Source organism: Lycorma delicatula, chromosome 3 (genome assembly GCF_047948215.1).
Source record: "Lycorma delicatula isolate Av1 chromosome 3, ASM4794821v1, whole genome shotgun sequence".
Classification (NCBI taxonomy): Eukaryota; Metazoa; Arthropoda; class Insecta; order Hemiptera; family Fulgoridae; genus Lycorma; species Lycorma delicatula.
The window spans coordinates 41,156,989-41,176,498 of NC_134457.1; the positions used below are offsets into that span (position 1 = coordinate 41,156,989).

The 19,510-nt window shown below is 27.6% G+C and overlaps 2 protein-coding genes across 5 annotated transcripts in view; one reads left to right on the top strand and one right to left on the bottom strand.

Moving 5' to 3' along the window:
* Positions 1-8,956, bottom strand: part of LOC142321531 (adenosine 3'-phospho 5'-phosphosulfate transporter 2-like) — a 42,661-nt gene extending 33,705 nt beyond the window's left edge. For 2 of the 4 annotated variants that reach the window (XM_075359687.1, XM_075359688.1), the window contains exons 1-2: positions 8,442-8,956; positions 1,870-2,015 (exon numbers count right to left, since the gene is read on the bottom strand). The gene's annotated coding sequence lies outside the window, so the exon portion shown is untranslated. The remainder of the gene's footprint in view (positions 1-1,869; positions 2,016-8,441) is intronic. The other 2 variants (XM_075359689.1, XM_075359690.1) reach the window with 1 other exon arrangement.
* Positions 1-19,257, top strand: part of LOC142321120 (uncharacterized) — a 31,138-nt gene extending 11,881 nt beyond the window's left edge. The window contains exons 3-9 of the mRNA XM_075359110.1: positions 560-661; positions 1,539-1,662; positions 4,396-4,510; positions 11,268-11,308; positions 15,320-15,339; positions 18,784-18,884; positions 19,145-19,257. Of these exons, the coding sequence (XP_075215225.1) occupies positions 560-661; positions 1,539-1,662; positions 4,396-4,510; positions 11,268-11,308; positions 15,320-15,339; positions 18,784-18,884; positions 19,145-19,257 (616 nt within the window). The remainder of the gene's footprint in view (positions 1-559; positions 662-1,538; positions 1,663-4,395; positions 4,511-11,267; positions 11,309-15,319; positions 15,340-18,783; positions 18,885-19,144) is intronic.
* Positions 19,258-19,510: the final 253 nt, after the last annotated feature.

The window sequence follows — 19,510 nt, forward strand, 5'->3', positions numbered from 1 at the left end:
AATTTATAACCTTTTCTTAATTTAACAAACATTATATGTTTTAGAATATACCGAGCAATAAGTAATTTTTCTGTATTATTATTATTACAATATAGACTAAATCACGCACACAATTTTTTGTACATCTGGTTCATACTGCCTCGCTCGGCATTTTTTTAGCATGTTTTTTTTACTTCAGGCCTCAACGTAAAGTAGACAGGTATTTATATAATTTTTTATATAATGCATTTAATACATTTACTTCTTTTATTCAGTAGGGGAAAAAAGGTATTTTTGATTAGTGAAACCTTAGACCATACATCTTGTTCATTAGTTTATCTTGAATTTACCTATATGTTCACAATTAGGACATCATTAATCCCACATTTCTAAGAGTGAATAAAATGACAGACAGTTTAACATGTTATGGAATTCTTGGCATACCAAGCAGTAGTAAAATAAAACCAAGCCCAATATTCTTAATAAATCTGATGTCATGAAAAATAGTGCCTACTAAAAGACCTACTTTACAGAAATATCAAGGATTATGCTATATTTTTATGAAATTCTTTATTTTCAGTTCACCTTCTACAGAATCTTTTTTTCGGGCAAATAGTTGGACAGGGAAATTCGGCAACCCACAAATACCAGTTTATCCTAAAAATTTTCCTTTTCCACCAGAGTAAGTAATGATTAAAATATATTTTTTTTTAAAACATTACAATAATAGCTTTACGTTAATTAGCTATAGGTAATAGTAAGTGTATATTACTGATATGGTGTACAAATGAATTGGTAGCAAAATAATGTACATTTACATAAATTTGTTAAGATGCATTTAAAACTACTTGCTTTCTAAATTTAGCAAAATTGTGGTCTCACTTTTTAGAACTGTGACCAGTAAGTAATGATGGTGAGTTGAAGAATAACTCTAGATTTAGCTTTGAGAGAGAAAGAGTGAGCGAGAGAGTAGGAGAGGGAGAGAAAGAGAGAGGTGCATAATTGTTATTATCTTCAACATTGTATTCATTATTGTCTTCATTCATAATGAAGACAATAATCAGTGTTATAATCTGTGTTAGGCGACTCAACTATATAATAAAAAAAGAATTTACCAATTTTTTGTCTTTCTGCATCCCTCCTTTGGACAGAACAATGCATTGCTGATTTTGTGGTTCTTTCATTTTTTCAATGTATTGTATCTACTGTTTTTTCTAAAATTAATAGCTATAATCCATACTTTGCTTCAGTGCAATTGGGTAGCTGATTCATCAGCATTCCAATTTATTGATGCCACATCTGTTTAATTGGTTATGTTGTAAGCCATCAACAAGTATATATATGAGACAAAACAAATATCACCTCCATAACAGTATGGTAACAATTCAAAAGTACCATCTGGGAGAACCTGTGTTTAAATTCCAATTAGAATTGGTATTTTCATACACCACAAAATTTTAAACAATATCTCCATGAAGGACAGAAACAATTAAGTACTAGTACGATAATTTTTGATAATTTTAAAGAAAAAGGAAAAAAAAAGTGTTATGATTTTATAGATGTGAACAGGTACAAGACATTCCTGGGTTGAGATTTCCAAGAGAAGTTGTATGTTCAAATAAAATTCCTGAGATGAAAGTGAAAGAAGAGCACAAAACATTCCTTTGTAGTGATCCACGTTATGTAAGTACACAATTTTTTTTCCAAAAAGTATTACTTAATTAAAAATTACAATTATTTAATGATATAATTGTTAATATATTCTCCAAAATAAATGCTGTTTATTATGTGAATATATATTATAGTAAATATTATGTGTACTGTAAATATTAATAATTATTGTAAATACAGTTAACAAAACTGGTGTTGAATTACTTTAAACCATGTTACCTGTGCATCAAGCCTGCTGTGTAGTTTAATTAATTAATGCAATCAACTAATCAACATACTATGTCACCTGAAGACCATACATGAATATTAAACACTGTAATAGACCTAATGTTCAGAAATATTACACCACACCTACTGATAATCTCCTACAAAAAAAGGAATAAACTAAACATAAAAAACATCATGTTAACATATGTATAAAAAATACTTGGAAAACAAATTATGTTACACAACTGTAAAATAACAAAGGAAACCACTACACACAAAACCCAATCATCAAATAAAATAATGCCCTTGTAATATATAGACTGTACTGACTGCACAATGTTCTACATAGGTAAATAGGATATAACTACAGGCAAACATTTAAAAATGCTTCATAGTAACATAAAAAAATTTAGCATTTATCATATTATAAATACAAATTACATCATTGATAATTCTAACCAAAAAAAGATATCTTAATACAGTTAATGTTTTGAAATATGTATAACACTGCTACAATAAATAGACACAATTCAAATGTTTGCAACACCCTTTCTGACCTCATTCTATGTACACATCACCGTAATAAAAAATGTTATTGTTTTGGTAACATTAGCTAATGCCATGTAAAACAGCAGTAACAGTTACTAAAAATAGCACAAGGGTGAATGAAAACATTTTAACATAGTTTTCAAAATGTTATATTTGGTTCAGTTTGTCATTAATAAACTTATATTTTTATATAATATACGGTATTAACTCGCTGCCATATTTTGGTTTTACCACCTATGTGAATGCAAACTGTGATTTAATAGCTAGTTACTACTGACGTCATGAAGACAAGCAATCCATTTTTTTTGTAGGCTCTTCAGCTACTGTTTGTCAGGCAAAAAAATCTCATTGATTTGTAAAATGAGCTATAATACAAGTAGCTTATAAACTTCAACATGTGCCATAAACAAATCAAATTAATCATCAATAATTAACTTAAGTGACTTTTTCAAACTCATTACTTCCTCAGATAATCACTTAAGATGAACCAACCCAAAATTAAAATATAATTACTAATATATATTAGTCTCTTCCTCATTTCAAAACATTTTCAACTACACTGGTTAGTCTTTAGCAGTACGTTTAATATTATCACATTAAGGTGTCAAATAAGTTATTATTAGTAAGTAGTTTATCTCAAATTAAGAGCATAATTTACATTAAAGTAAAATTGGAAACGTCTGTTGAACACTTTATTTTCTATTGCCTACAATTTTATTTATAGGTACTACAAATACTTTTTTTTGAAGTACTTCCACATGATGATCACTGTATATGATTGTGGTTATTGTTTGTCCATTACATTTAATTTAAATTATAATTTTGCATTTCTTTTATATTTAGTTTACACGTAAAATAAAAATATTTGATTATTAATTCCTAATATGATCTTTGACAAACCCAAATAATGCCATTGAAAGAAATTAAATGTCATAAGAAAGGAGAACAAACTAACAAAAAGTGAAATGAGAATAATTATCGGAATTAATGATATTACAAAACAAAAGTGTAGGTAGGGCAAAATGTACAGAGTGTGCCAAAGAAGACACCCTATCTATCCTGATGTTCTTCGGGGAACCACTTGCACCTGTTATAGTTTTGTTTATTAAGAAAGGTGAAACCTTTTGGAGGGAGCCATCTTCCTGACTATTTCGGAGAACAACGAATCTAATATTTTTAGAATTCAAGTCTAATGATTTGTGGTTTTCTTCAGTAGGACTTTTATCCTCGTCAGACAAAGCTGACCGAGGTCTCTTCACAAGACTAGATTTGGTGGTTTTTTTCAGATGGACCACCAACCATCATTGTATTTATTATTGGAACTGAAATTTTGGTCCCACGAGTACCGGTGAAAAATGGACCACTCCAGCAGAGCGCATGCGTACTGGAACTAGAGATAAATACAACTGGGTTCGCCCTGATGCCCAGAGGACATTGTTCGAGACTCACATTGTTCGAGAGCCATTCACCCATTGGCACGATTTGTTCCCACCTTGGGTTACGGTTGCGTTTCGTAAGATGTCGCAAGACCACCGAGTGTCTTGCGACATCTTACGTAAGAATCAGTGTAGGATGTTGTTGTGTAATTGTGTATGTTGTAATTTATGTAGTGTTCTTGGTGTAGAATATGTGTATAATGTAAAGTGTTCTGCAGCTCACTGTATAGTGGGAAGAAAAGCTGCAGAGGCTAGGCCTGTGGGGGACGCCAACCCCAAAGTCTTAAAGAATAAGACTTTGACCAAGTAAGACCAAGGAAGTAGTTGTTAGTGTAGCTATAGATAACAGCTCTGAAATCTTCTATTCACTTAGAAAGAGATTTATTTAAAAAAAATATGTTTAAAGCACTGACTTAGTTGTTTTTTTTTTTTTAAATTTATTTCAATAAAGAAACAACTACTTATTTGGTTTAATTTAAATTAAATTAAAATAACATACAAAAACATTACAATTTCTCTGATACTAATATTATTAAATCTTAATATTTTCTAGGAAGAAAAATTTTTTATGCTAGTAACGGTCTTTTATGCAACTGACAACAAAGGTTTTGTTAGTACATCAGTGGGCACAAAATACTACGATCAAAATTATCAAGAGATTAATTATAGTAAGTAAATCTTAATTTACCTATAGATTAATTGTAACTGTAAAATCTTAATAATTTAACCATCTATCATGGATCCAATCTGAATTATTGAACTCAATAAAAAGTGCTATAACTTGCCACTATATTAATTTTTTAACTGTACTTAGATTACTATAAACTATAAATATAGCTTAAAATTACTATATTTAAGAAATTAAATATATAGTAAGTATAAAAGGCAACTGCGAGCATTTCAACCCTTTTTTCTTAAAAAAAAAGAATTTAATTAATAATAATAATAATGAACATATGAGAAAACAAATTTTTCAATATATTTTATATACATTTAAGCAATAGTAAAAAATCATTGTTTTAAAATATTTTTAAAATAAAAATTATAGAACATAAGTGAGCAATTGCTAAGGCACTCCAGAAAATTCAAAATGGAATATCAAGATCCTAAAGGAAGATATTCATTACCAACATGACATGCAAAGTTAATCAGAACCCTCAGCAAATATACTATTTAGATGTGATTATACTTGTACTACATTAATGGAATAATTTTTTTTTTAGAATAAAATTTAACCAGCTTAACAAATAACTTAAGAATAGTATAAGTGCACTATTTTAAAGCTTAAGAAAAAGAAGATCATAGTGTACAAATGTTGCAAATGGCAGGCACCTATTATTATTTTAAGTCCATACAAGAACTGTTCAACTTATTATTTTTTTAAAACACAGAAATAATATAAACTTCAAAATGTTGGCCTTATTTTTGAATAAAATAATTTTAGGAGTGTAAATGTAGATCTGTAAATTTCCATTAATTTTTTTTAAATGATAAAAACACTGATACTATGACAATATTTTCCAAGGTAACTGTTGAAATACTATTTACACAGTAAAAAATGAATTTTAGGTGTTTTTATATATTTATCTAGCTGTTAAGGTACAAATATGTACCTCAATACATATATCATAATTAGAATAGGTTATATACAAAACATGTAGGCGAGAATCTTGTTTTACTTGGTTGATGCTGTGATCACTCATATATATATATATATATATATATATATATATATATATATATATATATGGTAAACATTGAATCCAGAAAAAACTTAAAACTCATATAGTATTCCTTATTTTAATAAGGATGATAATTTCTTAAATTTAATAATTTCCTTTTTTTAGCAAAAAGCTTTTAATGGCTTCCAAGAAGATTGCTTTTGAAAGGACATCAAAACATATAATTTTGAAAAAGAAGGATGTGAATATTCCAATCTTTCAATTTTGAATTAAAGGAAGCTAGAGAGAGGTCTTTGCACGAGTTCTGTTCAGAAAATAACCGAACTTTACTTTTTTATTAATTTTACAGATTATTGGTCCTTGTCTCCTTCAAAGTACTCTCCTCCCCTATTCACAGACAAATTACTTTTTCCCACCTCCCCTATTCACAGACAAATTACTTTTTCCCAGTCATGGTTAGCTTCATTTGAAATGACCTTTAAGATGAATTATGACAACGGCGTCCTTTCATCATTGATTTTAATTTCAGAAATAAGAAAAATGCAAGAAGCCAGGTCTGGCGGGTAGAGAGGCTAAGGCAGGACAGTCATCTGATGTTTGACACAAAACTGACAAACTGACAGAGCTGAGTGTGCACACGCATTGTCAAGCTGAAGGAACCATGAGTTGTTTCATCACAATTCTGGTCTCTTTTGTGGATTTTTTTATGTAACCGTTGTAAAATGTCTTGATAGTATGCACAGTTCACTATTTCACCTTGAGGCAAGAATTCAAAATTCACAATTCCATTAAAATTGTGGAGATCCTTTGCCAGTCCAGTTCAATCCGATGAATTGAACTTTTGTCTCAATGTATAGCCAGCCGTAAACCCAGCTTTTGTCTCCCGTTATGATCCTTTGCATCATGAATGTTTCATTGTCATTGACTTGTTCAAAAAATGACCAACAAATGTCAACTCATGTTCTTTCTGCTATTCGGTCATCAAAAAAGGAACAAACTTTGCTGCAACTCGGCCTACATGTTTAATTTTTTAGTCAAAATGTTATTGCAGGATCCAATTGATTTGCTGACCTCTTCTGCAAGTTATTTGACAGTCAATTGGCGATTTGTGCACGCATCTGATCGTTGGTTTTCTGAACATGGGTGTCATAAGTTGAAGTGGAAGGACTTCCTGGTCGAGGGTCACCTTTAATTGGCCACTTTTACATGAAAAAAAACCATTCATAACATTGTGTACGACCTAGAGCATCATTTTCGTAAGTTCGTTTCAAAAATTGAAATGTTTCTGTGAAAGTTTTCCTCAGTTTTACACAAAATTTTACATTGTATCTTGCTCCTGATAATTGCTTCTAACACTATAAAAAGTTATATTCAAATAACAAAAACATGAAAACTAAACAAGATATCAATAATCCAAGAACATGTGGTTACAGAGGTCATGCGTAACACAATGCTGCCAACCGCAAGTCACTAAATACCTCCGTTGGCACATAATTAAAAATGTTGGGTTATTTTCTGAAGAGACCTCGCATGATGACTGAAATTCTTGGAAAACATTATGTTTCTTAATTTTACAGAAGATTAAAAATATTTTTCAAAACTACGCTTCAAATATAAACAATCTTTTCTGATTGAGGGTGATAGAGGCCATGAGCCACTTTTACAGGCAAAAAATTAAAAACCTGTTCTATAGGATATTGAGCCTTTTTTTGAGTTGCTTTAAAAAAAGCTTACACAAGGCAGCACATATGAGAGCAATGGTGCATTAAAATCTTGTTTTAATTTTTTTCCTTAATAGTTAAACACATTGGTACTTACATATTAACGCCACCGCAGCTACAGCTTCATTTAAAAACAAAGTAGTCAATCGGGTTTCGTTGGAAAATGAACTGTCTCTTTATAAATTTTAATAAATGGTTATTTATATTTATTTATTTTATAAATATAATTTAACCAAACTTAACCTAACCTTGCTTCACTCGCTAACCTTGACTAACTAACTCCGTAATTTTTTGAGTATTTATTTAATAAATTCATTAATTATTGCAATTATTTAATATTTAAATAATCAAAACACTCCTGTTAATTAGTCAAGGTTAGTGAGCGTAGGTTAAGTTTGGTTAAATTATATTTATAAAATAAATAAATATAAATAACCATTTATTAAAATTAATAAAGAGACTATTTTGAATCTGTTAAACTCTATATCGGCCCATTTTCCACCGAAATCCACCGATTGACTATTTTGTTTTTAAATACAGCTGTAGCTGCAGTGGCGTTAATACGTAAGTACCTATTTCTTTTCGTACTGCTAAAAACTTCAACAGCTCCGACAACCTCCATACCACCACTTGCCCCTTTATAATTTTTGGTGCAGTTATGTTCCTGTGCATTCTGAGTCACACATTTTTGACAGTATTTGCTCAATACACTAACATCAAGAATTTTACTAGTATCAAAATCAGTTACACTCACAAATCCATTGAGTGAAGTGTGACCAAGAGCCACGTTTAGATTTCATGAGTTATTGTTTACAGATACAGCTTCCTCAGTGGTTCCTATCATACTCTCTTATGCACAACACTTAACAGCACTCTAAATTAATTTTGGGTAAACATGAAGTTTTGTCAGAGGTGGGGATAAGTCCATGAGGGAACAAAATACCTTACAAGGATTCGGACCTTTGCCACCAGTTCTCAGACATACACAAAATTCAACTGCAAATCATATTTACCACTCTTTGTTTTATCTGCATTCATAAATTCAATTGATGTATTACACTTATCACAAAATAATAAAATAGTTTTGGCCAAACAAACTACTTTCTTATCAGAATAAATCAAGTTTACAATACTTACAAATAACAAATGTTTTTAAAAACTTAATAAATTAACATCAAATATGCAATATCCATCACCTGATTTTTTAAAACTTGTGTAACAATCTAAATTCAGTTTCTTATTCACAAAAAGAAAAAACTGCTAGGCCTGTTTACATTTGGTAGCGACTGATTAAATGTAACAGGTAGATCTTTTACAGGAATCCTTTTTTTAATGTATTGGTTTCCTCTAAACTTAATGGTTTTTTGTAAACCTTTCAAATCACGGTGGTTTGTACAAACACTTGTTATATAAACTTCACGATACACAATTGTACTGATTACAAACTTGCCACAAAGAAATGAAAACTAAACAAAAATTTACAACATAACCTTTTACGAATAGCAATGTATAAGCAAACAAACAAACAGCAACTTATGTCATGTATTTTTACCAACATTTAAAACAAAACAACGGAATCTCTTGCGGTATTATGTAGAAAAATATAAAAAATATAATAAACGAATTTCAGGTCTAAACAACACATTACAAAAATATATCTTCCGTATTTTTTATCGTATGAGCAAAATAACTTGAGTCTCGGGACAGGACGGTGAGGATACCGAAATGAGCCGATCGCTTGCTCGAGTTCTCCTCACAGTCGAGCCACGCGCGTATTTCAAATTCAGCTTCTAATTGGTCTCTAATCAAATTAGTCTCTCAAAAATCATATTTAATCTTTTAAATTTTAATTTGTTCTCAAAATATGTCGTCTAAGTATTCAATTACATGGTTATATACGAATTTTGTATATATATTTTTAATTAAATGGTTTAAATAATTATTTTTCTGACAAAAATAAATTTAAAGAATTGATAAAACGACTGCTTTAATTTCGAAAAAAAAAGTTTATTGATTAATGTGTTTAAAAAAATAATAATTAGTAATTCTATTAGGCTGAAAAAGTTTTCGCTGTTTTTAATTAGAATTTAATGTTGGGAAACGAGAACTTTTTAACGTCCTAATAGATTAATAATTATTAATGAAATAAATTACAAAGTTTTATTGATTTTTGTCCGCCATTTTGAATTTTTCAAAACGAATTTAAAATTCGTAATATAAGACTTGAAAACCCCTTGTATAGCGAATTTTACAAAAACAATGCATTTCTTCATTTTTTTGCCCAACATTTTGAATTTTGAAAAACTAATTTAAATTCGTAATAAGCGAATCAAAAAATTTACTGGTACAAATTTTCGTCGAAAATTGACTAATCAGAAAAACGTATTGGGTGAAAGGGTTAATGAAATAATAAATAAAAAAATAAGATAAAAATAATCGAAATAATACATTTATAATTAATCAAATATTTATTTTTTATTCAAAAATAATTGCAAATAATTTTTTCATAAATAAGTATAACTAAGAATTATGAATAAAAGCCGTCAATTAAATTCACGTTCAAGTCGTAATTTCTTTATTGGAAGTTGAATTTGAAATACGCGCGTGGATCGATTGTCAGGAGAAATCGAGCAAGAGATCGGCTCATTTCGGGCGAGTTCGTGGCTCCTCACAATCCTGTCTCGAGACACAAGTAGCAAATTTAAACACGGAATTATAAATGTATAATAAAATGATGCAAAACAAAAAACCAGTTATTTTGCGATTTTTGATGGTCACGCTTACCTTAAGCAATCTGTGGTTAAGAATACATTATTACCTTTCTTCTTTAACTGTGTGATTTTTATTTTTTGAAGAACACATTCTGTAAAACAAGAATTAAAATATTACAATAATTCAATTTTTATAAATAATATGGGGTTGTGAGAGGAGAGGCTTGCAGGAGGTCAAAGAGCTGAACAATTTTGGATAAAATTATGTTTTAATTTTTTTACTTAAGGTTGAACATTTAAAAAAAAATTAGTGGTTAAAATATTGTAGAGTTCTTTTCATCAAGATGCCCGCAGCCGATCTACTTAGTCAGTTGTGATTGTATTAGTTGTTATATGGCGCCACTGAAAGGAGAAAATGAAATTATAACTAACTTTAAATTTATGTAGTAAATGAATATAATCTAACTTATATATAATATTTATAGTATATATAGTATATTATTTATTTATAGTGTTATTTATAGTATTTATTTTTATAGTATATTATTTTAATGATATTACAGTACAATGCATGTATTTAAAAATTTAAAAAAATGTACTAGTTATTTATTTTTTCCTTTCAATGGCACCATCTAATAACTAACTACAACTACAACTAACTACACATCTGCTGTGGGCATCTTGAAAAGTACTTGTGGTTCAACTTTTGTGAATTGAGGATAACTAAGGGATATGAGCACTTTTGCAGGGAAAAAATGTGTATATTTTTTAATCTAAGTGTTTTTTTTTAAGTACAAAATGTTTCAAACATTGATATAATACAAAAATAGTTTAAGAGTAAGTGGGTAGATCCCCTTAGTATCAAGGAGAAAGTAAAAGAGGTTAAAATCTTTTGTAAAATTTTGTGATGGTTTTGTAGAATTAAATTCCAAAATTTGTTCAAAGTATGATGAAACAGTTTAAATTAGATATTATTTTTCATCTTTATATTTATTGTAAATCAAATTACCATGATGGAGCACTAAGGGCTGAATTTGGGTGATTAATAATTATTTCATAGTCTATGACAACTGGGAATCAACCTTTCAACCAGTATAGGAATTTTATATTTATTTTTGTGTATGCAATATGACGTGTGTAATAGTGTTAGTGGGATTGAAAACAATGACAGTAAACTGTTATTGCAGTAATATTATTGAGGGCATCAGACATTTACTGATTAAGTTAACTGCAATAGTTAAGATAGATTTGTGAATCTCTGAATAATGATAAAAATTATAATGTTTTACGTATTTTTTTTGTTTGTTTTAGATGCAGATGTTAAGTACCAGCCAGTTAATCAATTCAGTAAAGTATGAATAAAATAATTTATACAATTTGAAATGAAATAAATTTTTAAATCTAGTTAGTAAAATATATTTTTTTTTTTCACTTCAGTTCAGTCCAAAAACAATTTTTTTCTATTCTATGATCATGTTTAAATAACAATGAATTGTTCAACATTAAATAGTTAATGTAACTGGCCTTCTTGGAAATTATCAGTTTAATTCATTACATCACCTTAAACAGTTAATTATTGAAAAACTAACACTTTAAGTCAGAGATAAGAATGGAAAATAGCAATATGTAGAACGAGACTTTTGTACATGAGCTGACAATGATACTTTACCCCTTCCGAAGTACAACAGAGTCCTGACAGTTCACATATTAATAATTTATACCACAAATATAAGTAAAGATTAAAAAACAATCAATGTTATTTCTATATTACATTAATGTGATAGATAATTTGTCTCATAAGAGTATATGATAATCACACTCTTTTGTTGTTAACTTATTGCATTGTAATACATTTTTTAAGTTTTTTTTTTTTTGTAATTTTAATAGAAATGTACAGGATTTTACTTAGGTATAATCTGTACTAAAATGAACATAAGTAAAATCCTGCACATTTCTAATAAAATCCTGAGCCCATTATTTGTCATAAAAAAGCATTAATGATAAAGTGAAAAAACATTTTCAATAAATAAGAAATTATAACACTATTGTAAATATTTTATTTACATTCCACTGATCTCAATGACTGAGTGGTGTAGCATCTTGGCGTTCTGGCCATCCAGAGGTCCTGGGTTTGAATCACGGTCAGGCATGGCATGGCACGGCATTTTTCACGTACTACAAAATTCTGTTTTCAAACCCCATGTACAAGACTCAAGCTTATCTGGTCACCTCAGGTTTGCTATAAATTTTAACTTATTCAGAAATTAAAAAGACTGTAAAAAAAGTCTTTTAATTTAAAAGGAAAAGGTTTGTAATTTAAAAACAAAGGTCAATTTTATGAGAAACCTGATTAGACAATATTAATTATTTTTTTATTATATTATTTCAAAGAGTTTGAGTAGATGAGAGAAAAAACATTCATCAAAGCTCAATATTTACAAAATTTTCTCATGATTTTCTATTACAGTGCAGTAAGTTCTGATTTTATGGATTTAAAAATTATTTTGAAATTTCTACTATCGTAATGCAAATCTTTAAGTTTGTGTGGAGAGATATGATTAGTGTCAGAAATCTTCTACTCTGAGATTTGATTATTGTCCATCAGCAGGAGTTTAACTGCAGTAATAGTAAACTATATTATTACTTCAAGAATAGTATACAGTATATAAGATGTGTAATAATACTAATATATGATATAATAAAATGAGAATTTAAATACTTTATTACTCCACGATAGAGTAATATTGTGTTGTTTCTTAAATAAAAGTTCTAAATATGAATACCATGCAGTCTTAACATCTAATCTAATATGTTACAATAATGAAAGTAATTAATGTTAAGTATCATAATGGTGTAATTACACTGTATTACTTTTTTATATTTACATGAACATGAATTAAGTTTACATACAAAAATAATATATACATATTAAAACGGCAATAGTAGAACAAAACTGTTATTAAAAGTATATAACACAGGGTATAGAGATTAATACAAGTTTGTAAATAACTTGAGGACACTGGTGTCAGTCAGGCATTCACATCCTACTATTTAAGTGACCAGATTGCTATCTTCAACAGCATAGACATATTTTATTAACACACACTCAATCATAAAAACTGATTGGAGAATATTATTATTTCATTGTTAAAAATTGAAAAATATAATAAAATTTTCTGCATATCAGTTGGTATGCAGATTAACAAATCTTAAAATAAACCACTGGATATAATGCCATATAGACACACTTGGCATGCCAGTTTAACAGTTACGATAATATAAAATTTGTGTTTTAATTAAATATTAATTGATATTTGTACAATCAGTATTACATAATTTTTTCATAAAAAAAGACAAAGCCCTATTTGTTTGTTCTCAAAATAACAACTTTCAAGTTAATTACAGCATTAAGTACAATAGTTAAACTAAAATATACAGCATTCTTTATTTAAGAGTGCATTACTCACCTGAAACTACAATTTGTTACTCTTGGGAAGTTACACTCTGGTTCTAACAACATTCCACTGATGATACTATAATGGAAATCATTTGTCATTATTGCTTTCACCTTATTCATTTTTTATGTGTAATTTACAGTACCAAAATAATAACCCTTCATTTGATGTCAGATTTAAGGAAGAGATAAAATTCACATTGTGCACAAGAAAATAGAAATTAAAATTGTGAAACTTACGATCCAGTTGCAAACTATATTTTCATTAGTGATCATTTACATTTTTACTCTACTTATGAGGTACAAACAGGATAAACGTATACAGGACTAATAGGCAGTTTAACCTTTTCTCTTTTGAAGAAATTGATTAATTTTATTATAAACCTAAATTATTTGATAATAGAGAATATTGAATTATCCAGTAAGAATCTAATTTAAATTAAAAATAAAAATTCACTTATTAGTTTGAACATATAATTGATAATTAATGATAATAACCATTCAAATATGAAAATTTTACATTTTAAGAGTATATTACTATAGTATGTTACATTTTAAGATAATTGTTTAACAATTTTATTAATTAAAAAGGGAAAAATAATGTTTGGATTAAGTTTGTAGGCCAGTTTAATATCATCTCCATATTATAGATCTGCAAAAATAGCAGAAAACTTATAAATAAAAACAAAGAATTATGTTTGTAAATAATATGAACCTGCAATTATTTGAAAATCTGTTTGGTGCGAGAATGCTTACGTACATGTAGGCTTATATACTGTGGTCACTAAGTTTCTTTCCACCTGAAATAAAAATTAATTATTTGTCATTAGTTTATTTAATTTCGTTATCGATAAAACTTATTTTATTAACTTACATTTGAATATGCTTCTCTGTTGTCCATTCAATTTGTATCAGTTTCCAAGTGCATTTAGACATTCTCTTCCACATTAACAGTGTTCAGCACATCAACAATCCTTATTTGCAAAAGAGAGTTGTCAGGTTGTTAATTTTAGACTTCTAGGTGAGCACTGAAATTTGGATCCTTTACCATTCCACAGCCCATCAAAATGCTCATTAAAAACTTTGCAATTGAGAATAATGAGCGAGTGGAACTCCATCTCATAGTAAAATGGCAAATTATTCTATTCCAATCAATCAAAGCTGAGAAATAAAATAATTCTCAAGCATGTTAAGGTATGAAATGCTGTTAAAATTTACTTCAAAAATAAAATGGTATTAACAGATATTGCTGCCAACATCGCATGAAAAGAATCATAGACCACACATGTGATTGGTGATGTATGATTTTCTCTTTAAAAGGTGATATTTTTTACACCAAAAATATATAATTCAAGATCTGTTATTAAGGTAAAAATGGCACAACCATGTAAGAAGAAATGTTTTTCAGTAATTGAATATTAGAAAAATGTTGTAGAAGAGGTTTGCAACAAGTTTCCCTTTAATCCATGTTCCAGTCAGAAAGCTCATTAACATGAACAGTCTTAAAAGGTTTAAAACTAAGAACTTATTTCATTATTTAATGAAGTGTTGAATGGAATATTTAGTTCTGAAGACCTTACCCTGATTAACTTATGAAGAGATTGTAAACAGAATTCTTCAGCAATCTAATCACTTGATTGAAGGTCGCCCAGACTGTTTCAAATTGAGGGGTGGCCTGGTAGAAAAGACTTTTCTTTCTCCATTTATTAAAGTGTTACTACGGGTGGAGCTGAACAAATTTGTTACTTATGTTTTCATCTGATTTTCTATATTCATGAGTTCAAATGTTAGTAACAGCAAGTCATTCTTCAAGTGAATTCTTTGTGGCCACTTTGTATTTTCAAGGAGTTTATTCTGCAGAATGCCAGAATAATTTCTCAAAGTGATCTGTTTTCTTTTTTCTGTTTAGCCTCTGGAAACCACTCCAAGGTATTACTTCAGAAGATGAACAAGGATGATATATATGAATGTAAATGAAGTGTAAATTTGTACACATTCAGGTTGACCATTCGTAAGATGTGTGTTTAATTGAAACCGAACCATCAAAGAACACTGGTATCTAAGATTGTGGAGAAAAGATCCCATAGGCTTTTTTTCATAAAAATTTGAATATTATTTTTATTAACATAACATTACAATATTAAAATTAATTCCCATCAAACAACTTGATAATTAATTATATGGTAAATCATTAGTAACACATTTTGATACCACATTGAAAATATGTTTCTATATTTTAACTCTCATGTAATGTTATCTCTGTAAAATTAAACAAACATACATATATAAATATATTTCCTTTCTAAAAATTGAGAATGAAAATTACTCTTTTGTTTTTGTCACACATAAATGTTATAACGGACATAATTATATACATATATTATTATTTATCTTAACTGCAATATATTTGTTACATAATAATTAAGTAGAACATTTTAAAAAAGATATAATAATAATCCATTAATCCTAAAATTCAGAATATATTTTAAAGGCACTGATAATAAATAACAAACAAGTTAAAACACATCCACTGACATAAACTCTAAATAACACAAAAACATATTTCACTAGACATTAAACAATATATTTTATTTTGTATTATGTTATAAATATTTAAATATTTTTAATATTACAGAATTAATAATTTCTTAAATATAACAAATTACGCAAAGTAATATTAACATTATTGTAATATACTTCCAATAGTAAAAAATCTATTCTATACGTAATACTATGCTGTACATATATTATTGTCTATCAACATAAACTTTGGAAGATTTTTTTTCAAGTAGCCTAATGAAAGTTACGTTCAAATATTTAGACAACTTGAGAGAGTATGAAAATAATTTAGAGAATGTGTTTTTTTTTAAAGGATAGCCTTTATGGACTAAGAAACCCTCATTTTCATTGCTAGAGTAGTTATATTTCCTGTACTTGATAAGATACATTAAATAATATAGGAAGTGGCTGTGGACTAGGGACGTGCAGGAGCAAATATTTATTAATTATGGTCAGAATAATTAAAGACTTATTATATTAACCTCTGATTTATAAATGATGTGCATGTATTTTACTTACAAAAAAAATTATATTTTTTTTATTAATAATATATTTTTATTAAAAACTATTTTTTAATTTTATTTATAACAAAACTTGTAAATTAATCTGCTAATAAAAATTAATTTTCATTTTATTATATATATCAAGGAAAGAGATTACTTAAAATAAAAAACCTATAATGCAGCAAATTTTTAAAAGTTTTTATCTTTATATTCATAACCTGATGTGTTTAAAAAGTTACAAAGATATTAGAATCAACTAAAGTACACTTTATTTTAAGAAGAAAGTTATAAAACTTTCATCTACATCTGAGCTGAACACAAAGCAGACATACTAAAGTAATTTGATGTATAGAAACACAAATAAATATACAAAAACATTCTGAACTAACACAATTCAAATTGCACACTGTTCGAATATATAATAAATATAAAAATCATTCAAAACACAGTTCCAATGCCATATCCAATTGGCTTCATATCACTCAATGCTGCCAGTAGCAGTTTGAAGAAGCTTAACATACAATGAGAGCTAACTCAGACACATGTAAACATTTTATTACTTTCAAATTACAATAAAACATATTGATTTCTTTTTTTAGAATAATATAACTGAGTTAAGTGCCTGTAAACAATGAAATTTAAGATGCAATACTTTTCTGATTGTTTATTTGTACTTTACTATAATCTCTAGGTGGATAGTTACTCATAATTCATTTAAATTATTAGACTCTCGTACATTTGGAAATGTACTAAATATGTCTCAATTATGAAATCAGTTCTAAAAATTAACAGATGATCATTATTTTTCTTTAATAGGTGTTTAAAATATATAAAATTAATTAAAATGGCTACAAAATGACTGAATTTATTTTATTAACAAGAATATGTTAAAATATATTTTCTAAAATTCATTTTAATTTATTATACCATATAATTACAAACTGAAATATAATTAGTGTTTTTTCTTTAAGATATGTTAATCTAAACATAGTAATAACACTTTTATATTGATATTTATGTACAACTTCATCTAGGGCAAAAAACATTAAAAGAAACTGTTTACAAGAAAAGAGAATATCACTTGAAAAAACAGCATATTTTGGTAATTAGGATAGTAATTTATTAGTACCCACGACATGCTATTATGAAAACTAATTTTATGGACTAAAAAATTTTCTCAATCCTTAAACTTAACAACACAGAATCTCTGAGAACAGATGGAAATTTCCTAACCATCATTGTAACAGCACAGGAAACGCGGATGTCCCATTTTTAGATATCTTTCTTTAGAACCTTTATATATGGGATGGTACTAGTTTTAAGTGGTTTCATGTTATTGAAACCAATCTTATTGGATATATGTTTCATGTTAAAAATGATCAGATAGTTTTATTTATTTTTCAGATAGTTTAATTTATTTTTTCTTGACATCTTGGTCTATTATCATCCTACTTATTTGTAAAAATTGACTAGTGGTTTTAAGATGATTCTATTTATATAATTCTATGATTCTATTTAATCTTTATCTATAGTTTGTACATTTTCCTTTTGTTTAACTGTAATTTTATTTTAATAAATGGATGTATAGGAAAATGATGATGATTTTATTGAGCACTCAAAGACCCTGATTATAGTAATTTTGTTGAAATTAAGTAAAAAAATTAAATTAATGAACAGCTGATTAAAAATCTATCCAACTACAGCATCATAGACAAAGCTGAAAGGTTTACCAGTTTACTTATGAATCATAAGTAATCAACTCATTAAGGCAATAATTGTTTAACTGGAAATGATTTATTGTATAAATGAAAATGTCACAATAGGTGAGGTGTTAATAGCATTTGGTAAGTTTAAAATAGTGGTTAAATAAAAATTTGAATCTAGCTGATCTCAGAGACCAATAATTTTCTACTTATACATAGTAAAAAGCAATGTTTAGTATAAGGGCTAAAGATTAAAAGAAGTATTATTAATTAATTGCAATTAATATATATTACTTCAGTTTAAGTTTAAGGATTAAGAGTAAAATGAAATATTTTTGGTAATTAATAGTGATGTATGCATGACTAATGTATGTACCAGTCATTTTATGAATTATAACAATGCATGAATAATATACAATATTAATGCAGTTTATTATATTAATATTTTTATAATATTAATATAATAATGCTAATATTATAAATATTTATAAATATTTTATAATGCTATTCTAATAAGCATCAATATTTTTTTGCTAAAAAAATTTACTAAATTAAGTAGCAGTAGTAAGTTAAAAATATTAAGATATGAACTACTAACATCATTGTAGTATTGAATGTCCTCCTAAGGCTATGCTTTGCTTAGAAATGTCACTAGATATGGAAGATAATCTTGACTTACTACAAGCATTAACAACTCGGGCATTAGCTGGTAAGATGCGATGAAATTTTTGTGCCTATGACAGTTTTATGGACCATCATGCTTTTCTTAATATTCTTCCCAAATTTTATTTCAGTAATTAGAATTTTGGCTGTGCCTGAGTCCAGCAGTTACAAAATTATGTATACTGATATCTGCAACCTTATTAAGAATTGTGTGATTAAAAGAAAATTTACTGACTTACTGATATTATTCATTAACGAGTTTTTTATTTTTTCTATTGCATTATTTGTTTTAATTTTATATGATAGATATTATTAGACATTATGATAAACATAGATATGATAGACATTATTTTAAGTGTTGTAGATATTTAAAGAATGCAAATGATAAAGGGGATATAAAGTTCTATGGTAGATTGTAACTTTATAGTTTTTTGCTTTTTTCTATAATTAATAGTGAAAAATTATGATATGTCAATAATTACATTATTTTAGTCCCATAAAAATTGGTTCCAGTTTTTAAGTTGTCAACAATTTAATTTTAAATTATTAAAGGCCAGATAAAAAAATGGTCATACAGAATAAATATTAATAAATAAAACACAAACCCTTTGACAAGAAGTAAAATGTAATTATAGAGCTGTATATAATTTTAAGGAATTTTAAATTATTATA